Source organism: Metopolophium dirhodum, chromosome 9 (genome assembly GCF_019925205.1).
Source record: "Metopolophium dirhodum isolate CAU chromosome 9, ASM1992520v1, whole genome shotgun sequence".
In the NCBI taxonomy this organism is placed as follows: Eukaryota; Metazoa; Arthropoda; class Insecta; order Hemiptera; family Aphididae; genus Metopolophium; species Metopolophium dirhodum.
This window is the reverse complement of record NC_083568.1, coordinates 29502608-29513992: the sequence shown is the minus strand read 5'-3', so window position 1 is coordinate 29513992 and position 11385 is coordinate 29502608. Positions and strand designations below refer to the sequence as shown.

At 37.1% G+C, this 11385-nt stretch overlaps 1 protein-coding gene across 1 annotated transcript; it reads left to right on the top strand.

Annotated features, from left to right (window-relative positions):
* Positions 1–2982: 2982 nt before the first annotated feature.
* LOC132952398 (uncharacterized) lies at positions 2983–9636 on the top strand. Its single transcript, XM_061024692.1, has 2 exons — positions 2983–3137; positions 7815–9636. The coding sequence occupies exons 1-2, from the start codon at positions 3123–3125 to the stop codon at positions 8943–8945; spliced, it is 1146 nt and encodes a 381-aa protein (XP_060880675.1). The 5' UTR covers positions 2983–3122; the 3' UTR covers positions 8946–9636.
* Positions 9637–11385: the final 1749 nt, after the last annotated feature.

Sequence of the window (11385 nt, the reverse complement as noted above, 5' to 3'; positions counted from 1 at the left end):
TTTTAATTACAACTTATCGTAATCAACAATATGTTAATTAATTTAGGACGACCGTTAATACATTTATGATAAATATTTAAATCGATGTTGTTAAATAAATATAAAATATATATTTTTTAAAATACGTATTACATACGTGCAATATTTTTTTAATAGCTTTACATACATACTTGACCGGGTTGTCCGTTCAATATTTTTAGAATTACCAAATAAAAAATAAATATTTATGTATTTCATATTATATTATCAGTATAATAAACTATAAAGTAAACATTAGTAATGAAATTGTAGCTATCAATTAGTTAACAGCATGTAAAACTGTACAGCTAACATTACTATATATAAACCACATAAATAATTTATGTAAGTTACGTACAAATATTAATCACAAACAGTGTTTATTCCTCGTAAATTATTACGCAGGTAATAATGTGAACACGCGCTGTTAAAAAAAAAAATTATAATAAAAACATAGAATAAAACATATTTACAGAACGAATTTCGAACGTATAATATATATCTACGAAACATATTTTCCATCAAAATATAATTATTGCGCATTCAAATGTTACTCGTATATTGGGCCGTATCTACAGTTTATTAAGACAAAAAATGGACTTTTTAAGTTAGATAAGTTATTGTTTTTTACCACGCATCATACATTTTTCACAGAGGGCCCAAGGGTTATAAAATATACAAAAGACCTTAAAATTAATTTACAAAACTAAAAAAAATTAAATAAAAAAACAAAAATTACCTTCTATATTGTAATATGCAACTCAAGACTAAACAAAAAATATATGTATGATAATATAATAATATTGTTATTACAACGTGCGTAATTGTTTTTGTTATTATTTTTTTTTTCTGTACCAACAGCCAGTTGGAAAAAAAAATAGCTTAGTATATTATATAGATTAAACGCTCGGCGAAATAAAAAAGTAGAATTAAAAACATATTGACATAAATCATTTTATTCGGTATCCGGTGAATTATTGAAATCGTTGAAAAACAAGTCTACCGCAGTCGAATATTAACTAAATCGAGAATCGTCCATGGTCCAGCCTTGTAATAGGTACCTAGTATATTATAGTATATAGGTGCTCGGGATACGATTTATTTCAGGTTCGCCTAAACATATTTTAATAACACATTACGATGTAATATTAAAATATCGATCACGACAAATAAACAATAACAATATTATGTATATTATATAATATTATTCAGATCTCGAAGTAAAATGAGTTAAATATAATTTATAAAGTTATAAGCTGGTTTTCCTGTTCCACCACGTTTATTATTTTTTTCTTCAAACTATTAAATAATATAATTACGCGTTGACTTATTTAGTTTGAAAAATTTAATTTTTAATTTTTCGTGTAATTTAATAAATATTTGAAATATATATACATATAGGATTTGTATAGATTTTATTTTTTTCAAGAGATGGAAAATATACAATTATTTATTTTTTGAGGCAAAACGTCGTCAAACAAAAAAGACTGCGTGAAGCATATATAGGTACAAAATATATTTTAATTTTTAACAGATTAAGTATATTTAGTTTTTGTTTATTATAATAACCAGATTTTCTGTACTGATTGTCATAATTTTTGATTATTTAAAAAAAAAAAACGTCATTTATTGATAGTAAAGTAGTCAGTATCAATGTATTTTGTTTAAGTTTATCAGAAATTCCACGACTCATCCATGATCGTCCGTGGTGGTAAATCAGCAGTTATTATAATAATATTGAAGTGTTGTGAATTACCTAATGCTTTAACTTTGGAAATAAATGACTACGGAACGGCCATCTCGAGTCGAACACAAATTAACATGACGTTAAAATTTTTCTTTTTTTCAAAAACAACCGACGACGTGGCCATCCCAGTAGGTACGAATTTTCAAAAATTGTTTACCAAAAAAACCAAAAAAAAAAACCGAATCGACTCGAACAAACACGTTACTGCCATGTTATTTGTAGGTACTCTCTCCGGGTAAAAATACGAAACGCGCGACACTGCTCGACATTCTGGTACGAGCTGCTGGTATAACAGTGAAAATATAATTTTATATTAAGAGGATATTAAGCGCACTGTTTGTTTTCTCTCTCTGGCTTACGCGCAACATAGACAAAACGCATTAACGCAGAATCATTTTTTCTATGTTATCTTAAGTAATCTAAGAGTAAAATTATCCATTACAAAAAAAAATAGAGAGTAATATTTTTGAGGGAATGACATCTCGATTTGTCTCAAAACAATTTAAACATAGTTTAAATTTACAAAATTTTTTTTGTTTATTTTGAAAGTCGAATACAAAGCGAAATAACAATAAAATATTAAATCGATGTGTCATTCTCTCAAAAATATTATTCTCTATCTTTTTTGTAATGGTTTTACTCTAAGATTACTTAAAAACATAGAAAAAATTATTCTGCGTTAATTCGTTTTGTCCATGTTGCACGCGGTAAAACAAATAGTGCGCCGACAATCCTCTTAATACAATAATATTATCTTGTTAGGTGGTACGTGACATGGGGAAGATAATATTGTACGCGGTCAACGGTAACCGTGCGTGATGTTCCGCGGTTACCGCGCGACGACTGCGACGGTTGCTCAGACGCGATTGATCGAAAAACGGTCTCGCGCGAGCGTCCCGGGACGATGCTCAGAAGCAGCGTCGTATCGGGTTACGTGACGGCGGCAGGGCGTAGGCGCTGTCCGGCGGGTGGCCTTGACGACTGCGGCGGCGGCCCGTAAGAAGGAAGACGAGCGAGCAGCAGCTATCGCCGTCGCGGTACTGCGGGACGGCTGCCGAGGACGATGCGTACGCGATGGGACGGACGAGCGATCGCGCGACGATAATGGCCGCCGCCTCGGGCGAAAGGAACAATAATCGGTCCGATGCCACCCGCCGCCGCCGCCGCCGCCGCCGCAATGACATTGGCCGCGCGCCGACTGCCACGGTCCCGCGCGGTATATAAACCGTCCGACGTCTGGTCCTCCTCACCATTCGTCCCGAAGCACCGTACCAAACCGTAGCAGCTTGAACCGACCGAGTTCGATCCGTTCGCCTAGTACAACACCACCACAGTCACCACCAACCCATCCGAAATCATGATGTCTCCACTGGTGAGTACCTATACCCACATGGTATATTGATAATTTTATTAATTGTCTCAGCGTATTTCCATATTTTTTAACGTATTTCTACACTACTCTGCCTGTCTTCTCGTCCATCAGACACTGTCGGTACCTACTTTGAATAATCCGACACGTCGCTTTTAAATAATATAATTTATTGTAATATCGTAATAATGTTTTCACGAATATTTTTCGGCGCCTCTCGTCGTCTCCCCGGCCGTTTCCATAAAACTCGCCGAATAAATCAAAATCGTTTTTGATTTTTTATGAGACGTTCTATACTCTAAACTAATAATACTATAGTAAATTGTATAATATTATATGATATTAGTTTAAGTCTTAGCAGTTTTAATAATACCCACACCCGTAGGTTTTTGGGTTCGTAGGCGCCCATTAAATGACTTGGCTGGACCTTTCTGAGCTGCGGTTTCATGTTATATGTTCTTAAAATATTATATTAGACGCATACCACACTATTTAAATTTCCAGAGGAAAGGCAGAGTTCACCTGTCGTTTATCGCAAAGTTCCATAGTGTTTATACAATTTTCATTTTATTTATAAACATTTACATTTAACGTTCTGAACTTCATTTTTAAAATAAACTTACTCTTTGTCGTTTTAAACACCTCTTTTTGCACATTTCGTTTTTTCTCTACTTGTGTTAATTTATTTAAAACACATCATGTAACTGTGTAGACAAATTGGACATTTGATTAAAACACTTATCCACGTTAACAAAATAAGTATAATAATATGATAATAAAATGTATTATTTCTATTTATAAGTTATAACCATCAGCCGTTTATATTAAATACATTTTTGTAAACCCATAATTTAATCTTAATTTACATATTATTATCTAGTGCAAAACTATAATAGACATTTTTTTCATTTAAATTTGAATAAATAATCTTAGGTCAATAATATTTTTAAATAAGTCGTAACTCCACGAAAATATTTGAAAAATCAATACAATTAAATGTATATTTTTAAAACAAATTCATAACTTTTGCATCGAATATTATTAAAATTAAAATTTTATCGCCTTTTTCTGTTATTCATTATTAGAATATGTTATTATTAGGATGTCATACATTTTTAGTGTTATTCATTGGCAATAAATTAAATGTAAGCTAATATATATATATAATAGTTTAAACCAAATAAAAATATTTAAAAATATTTCAAGTGGGGTATATGTAAAACAAAAAATCTAAATTTGTAAGAAAAAAACTTTTTTAAAAACAATATTTATTTTATAATAAAATATAATATTAATAACTATTCATATTTATAAAGCTTGTTTGTTCACATCATTTGGACTTAAATATATGATATAAATTACACTTTGAAATAAATGTATGCGGGTACCTATAATACCCAAAGCGATGAATATTAATTAATACATTATTTCGTGTTTAATTTTTTCGATTTCAATTTCAACAATAAAGCATTTCGGTCCGTCTTTACAGCCATCGATTAAAAAGCGAACGACATATTATTATAATGCCGTTTTCGATTATCATTCATCCCGCGATACATCTAAACGAGTGTGTAATATAATAATAATACAAATAACCTATTAACATGCAGTTGACGCGCTTTTTGGGAGGTCGGTCGAAACGAACGAACGTTCCGTGGCGTGACGAATCGCCTCATCATCGGTCGCCCATACACACGATTATCCACAGCCTGATCGTGCACCTATATACACGTCGTGTGCAATCGGCTCGGAAATATTATATCCGAAACCACAGGGCCGATCCGTCGGTATCGTAATAATAATAATAATAATAATAATGAATAACGCGTGATTGTTATCGAGACTCAGATATTATACGCGAGATAAATTCGATTCAATTATTAGATCGTCTACGGAGATCGCGCTCCCCAAACCCGCAATAACCGACCAGCATTCGACCGCGTGTTTCCACAGTACAACGACATAACGTTTACGTGTATTATAATATATAGTAAGTCAGGTACCCGCGTAATAATATTACCGTCGTTCGTCCGGTATTAAATCGACTCGAATACGATCAAAATTTTCCGAATCGGATTGGTTTTTCGTGTCGAATCCGAGCTTTGAAAACTATATCCGTCGACGACGACGACGACAAAACGTTTACACGACCACCGCGTTGGCTGCAGGTACTATACCTACGCCTGCTTATTATGATACATCATAATATACTATAATATCATTATATTATTATTGTTGCGGTTTTCTATGTCCATCCGTATCTTTTTCTCGAATTATATATACGCCTATTATACGAAATCGAAAAAAAATTTACAATAATAACTACTTGTTGAACCAAGAGAATAAGGGCCACCGTAGTGGAATCGTATGACCCGGCCGCGAATCGTATACACATTATAAAACCATCTATATACACGACGGGTCCATTGAATCGCGGACGAGACGCAGCCGCGACGAATGCGACAATGACGATTGATCTATTTGTCACGGTGTGCCTGTGGCGACGGAAGAAACTATGTGTGTGTGTGTGTATAATAATGCGAATGAACTGAAAGTCCTATTAAACATCGAAACGTGTATGCACGTATGCGCAAATGTGTGTGATTAATTAAAACATATTATGACTAGGATGCGTATTGAAAAACGGTCGACTGTAACAAAAACAATAATAATAATAATAGTATAATAATATGATATTATAGCCTCGGAGACTTTAACGTACGGTGGCGTTTTCACTATGATAATATTATAATGTATAGGACCGCGTGCGATGGCGAAAATCTCGTCTGCAGGTCCGATGGCATTTTTTCCCAGTAGTATATACCGTCCCGATTCGAATGTCGGTCAAACGATATAATATTATAAGGGAATAAAATAAAATATAACAATAATATCGATAATATTATACCCCCAGCGCGATTGTTTCTACCCAAATGCCACGAGCATTAGGTCGCAAGTCCGGATCTGCTGCAGCCGCGGGTCACACCGTAGAACCGTATAGGTACCTATATATTGGAAAGCGACCGAACGATATTATAAACATATAATATATTATACACCCGCTGTGAAATCTCACATTAACTATCTAAATAATATAACACACGGGAACGCGGCGGCGCAAAAGCTCGGGAAAAAAATTTGTACCATTAAAAAATGTTGTTCGGCGCTTAAACGGCAGACATCGGCTTGTGCATCAGATGATAATATTCTAATACAATAATAATATAATAGCCGTCACGTAGTACATCACGCACGCTCTGCAGCAGTCTATTGAGCGAGCGTGATGGAACGGATAAAAAAATACTTATAATTGATATGGGCGAGAATATAATTGTCGGACATTTTTCTACGTGTGTACGCGGCAGTTCATTCTTTATCTCGAGAAGACGAGTGCTTCGTACCTATATATAATATTACATATATATATATCATCAAACGGCGAATTCGGTGCGCGATAGCGTGTGTTGAACTCGAAATAAAAAAAAAATTCGTTTTTCAATATACACAACACAAAGACATACCGGTACACATATTATTATTATATTATTACGTATTATTATTGTGTTCGCATAGTCCGGTCGGTCGCGCGGAATATAATAGACCTTTGGAAAATCGCGAATCGCACGTCCGACGACATCCACTCCCGTCGTTTGCCGTCGCGATATCAGTAAACAATCCTAGCCCGGCTGTTGTGCTGCCGTTAAATAATAATACGATATATCATATATAGGTACCTATAATAATATAAGCCCTCGACAATATATAATAATAATATGATATACGCTTCCACAATGGGAGTCCCCCCAAATTAGCACGTCCGAATCGTCGCCGTCGATTGAGTTCCGACGATGTGTGCGATTGTGAGCGTACCTATATATGTGTATTATTGTAAATCTGGGCCACTATATTACTGTACTGCGCGCATTTCGCACGTCGCGCGCACACATACGAGTAATTATAATAAAATATTTAATATAATATACCGTTTTGTCCGACTGGTCGCCACTGCAATTTACTGTGTATTATTGTACTGCAGTATAATATAATTGAGAAAATCGATCGCGTTTTTCAGCACTACAGCGCAGTCCGAATTCCCCATACACATATATTGTGTAGGTACTTTTATATCGTGTACATATACCGGTTACCGGTACCTCCTAACCTAACATACATGCTTGCAGTGGGAAGTGTCTAATATTATCCCATTTGCCTTTTATTTCTCATGTAATATTATTGCGGATTTTATCGTCGAAAAATACCATATCATAATATCAATATTTTTTTCCGTATGATTTTTATATTTCATATAAGTTAATAACTTGTTTGATAACGAATAAGATATTTTTCTTTACGTCATCATTCGTTTGATTGGTTTGCTGCAGTACGAATAAGTTACGTGATAAATTAATAAACGCATATTTACGGGTTGATTTGCGTCAAGTTGATTCCGGTATACAATAACAAAATATACCTAATTTTTATATAAATATTTCTCTATTACACAGAATTAATGTTAATTAATTAATTTTTGGTATAATGTGGTCTGATAATATTACAAAAATCATTCCTCCTCCTCCCCCCACCGTTCAAAAAGTCGAACATGCCACATAACTTAACCTTTTGTATACCTAACGGAGTGTTGAAATTTGCTTTTACATAAACGATTCGATTTGTTCACAGGTTGTTGTAATTGGGTTCGTAGCCATGTGCTCGGCCAGTCCATCCCTATACTTCGGCGGTCCACAATACTACAGCGGTTACTACGCGGCCCCCGCCGCCGTGGTCAGCCCGATCAAGAGCCAATACCACACGCAAAACGAATTCGGACAGTACGCCTACGGCTACAACGACGGATTCTCCAGCAAATCCGAGACCAAGCACGCCAACGGTCTGACCGAAGGCGCATACTCGTACGTCGACCCCAACGGCGTTCTCCAGCAATACAAATACGTGTCCGACGAGAACGGTTACCGCGTTTCCGGTACCAACTTGCCTGTGGCCCCAGCCGTCCCCGCGGTCGAGGTGCCCGTCGTCCACGCCGTCCCAGCCGTCGAGTCCGTGATCGAAGTCAAGGCCGCCGCCCCGGCCCCAGAAGCCGTCGCCGAACCGATCGTCTACCAGCAGTCCGAGATCCCGCAGCAGGTGCAAGACACCCCTGAAGTGGCGGCCGCCAAGGCAGCTCACCAGATCGCTTACGACGAGGCTAAGAAGGCCGCAGACGCCTCACCGGCCGAAGACGAACCATCATCCGACGCCGTCGTCCAGGTTTCCGCCGAAGCACCAGCCGCACCCGCAGCACCCGCCGCACCCGCCGCACCCGCCGCACCCGCCGCCGACTACGTCAGCCACTTCGCACCGGCACCCGTTCTAGCCGCCGCCGCACCAGCCCCAGCAGTCTCCTCCGTCGCTTCGTACAGTTACCACCCGTCCGCCGCTTACGCCGCTTACCCGTCGTACGCCGCCGTCCCGGCCCATGCTCCGGTCGCGTCCTACGCTTACAGCCCGGTCGCGTCCTACGCATACGCCGCCGCCCCGGTCCCGTCTTACGGTTACGCCGCCCCATTCGCCACCGGATCGTACTCGCCGGTGCACAGCCAATACCACTCCCAAGACGAGTTCGGTCAGTACTCGTACGGTTACAACAGCGGATCTTCGTCCAAGGCCGAAGTGAAGACCTTCGACGGAGTGACCCGCGGAGGTTACTCGTACGTTGACGCCAACGGACAGGTCCAACACTACAACTACGTCTCCGACCCGGTCAACGGTTTCCGCGTCGCCGGCACCAACGTGCCAGCAGCCAACGCTTTGTAAACAAGCGACGGGCCCGCCAAAGTATATTTCCACGAAAACTCTATACCATCCCCCTCCCCCCCCAAAAAAAAAACCCACCCCCGTGAACGCCGATCTGCCCCACAAGTCTCAATTTACCCCCATCACGCTGCTACGTTGTTTTTAGGTACCGGATGTAAAAGTCAAATGTCGCGTTCGTGTACGATACGATACTATGATAATAATTGTGCGATGTCACGTGATTGCGTAACTTCGCGCACTCGTGTTGTAGTATGACGTGCGTAAACGAATACGATATTACAATAATATTACTATGTTAATAAACGCGTGTTTATGACTCTCCGTCGAGTTTTGTACAGGCTCCCCTCCGAATTGGTCAAACGGTCCCCGGAGGGGGGGCGCGACGTTACCGAGGATCGTCGGATCCGTTTGCCGCCCGACGTCAAACGAAACCGGTGGACTTTGATTCGCGCAAAGAAATTTCGTTTCTCGGCACCGTCACGCCCGCAACTCCTCTCCCGCCTCGCCCAACGACGAGGTGGAGGAAAATGGCTAAAAAAAAACACCTTTTTTGTAATTTTTTTGTTAGCTTTTAAGTTTTTTTTTTTTTTATACTCTACACTATCTTCACGTGAACACATCAAATTATTATTATTGTATTTTTGGTAAATGAAAACTCTGTTAATAATAAATTCACGATTTTGTAACTGTACACACGTGTATTTGCAAATTATTATAATGACACACCTAAACCCGATTCCATGCTTTCCTCGACGTACCTAAACCTATTTAAATCCTTCTGGAACCGATTCCATTTAAACCTTGTCGCACAGTCGTTATTTCTATTTTGTAAGGTAACACGCGCACTATACTCGGCATAATTTATTTTTAAAAAAACACACCGGAAACGGGGCCATGACTCATAACATATTTTGTATGATATTGTAATATTCTCCGTGTCCCTGCTGCATAGTCATCTTACATTAAAGTATTGTGCATGATGTATCATCCGTATACGTAAAAATCTTATAAACGTTGCAGGGTACCACCAACTTGCCGTTTTCTTTGATATTGCTTGCTGATGTATATTGCTTGTCAATACTCGTAAGACCATATTCATATAAAGTGCAACCGCTGGGTTACTTCTTATTTTCTCGTTGTCGTGCAAATCAAGTAGTATTCAACTTATACATTAAACATTTTTACGGATTGTTTATCTGAATAATAAAAACGCTTAACCAAACACATTAATATAATTAGGTATGACCGTTGAATGAGCAGAAAGATGAAATAGTACTGCAAAAGTAATAAAATAAAATATAAATTATGCGGATATCACTATTTAATAGATAATTCAGATGTATTTTTACGTTGCTTTTCGATAAGAATAATAATATACATATTATACGGTATTTGATAATTTACTAAAATGTCCCGAAATTTGAATTAAGTACCTAACCAAAATCCAATTTCAATACATTATCACGTACTTATACATTCATATTGTAATAATATGTTACAGTGTGGTAATCTGAATAATATGGTATACGACGCATATAATATATATATATAGATAATGTAAAAACGTGTTATAAAAGTTAAAACGTCAATAAAAAAAATAAAATATAACATCGGCAGGTAATTTATTTAATAATGGCGCATTAACGATACTACAGGTGCCATAATGAATATTATATTTGGCATAACCATAGCTCGAGTACAAAAAAATTATTAACTATATAGTCTATGATGATAAATCGATGTACCCACAGTCATCGTGGTGCATTCATCAAACTATAATATAATACCCATAATAATATAATGTGTGTTGCTGGGGTGGATGGAAATTTGAAATTCGTTCAGGTCACGTATATAATATTATGTAGTGTGACCATAATTTTACCCGTCCAAAAGGGGGACACACAATTCTAAACAATTTTTAAAATGACCGATACCTATATATATATATATATATATATATATATAATTGACCATTGTGAAATTCTTAAACGCTTAACTATTACTATGCTAATTAATTACAGGTTTATGTAGGATTAATCTTGATAAAATAAAATTACAATACTACCTGCCTACTCTTCATAAAACGTATTATGTATGTATTATGTACCATGTAGGTATTTATAAGTAATTATAAAAATAATACAATATTGTTGATTGAATAATGATAGTTGTAAATTCTATTTGACTAAAACCAGGGAACGTTACTATAAAAAGTCCAATGTCTATGATTCATATCAGTCATCACACAAATCAAATAAAAAAATTAATATTTTGAACTTTTGTGAATAGGCGCGAGGGCGAGACCATATGAAAGCGGGAGGGGGGGGACGTATAACTCAAAATCGTAACAATTTCCCAGGACGTCGGCAGGTCGCACTATGATCAGAGACATGAATGCGTATAACTATAGGTGTACTTCTAGGAGTGGGGGCGAGACCAA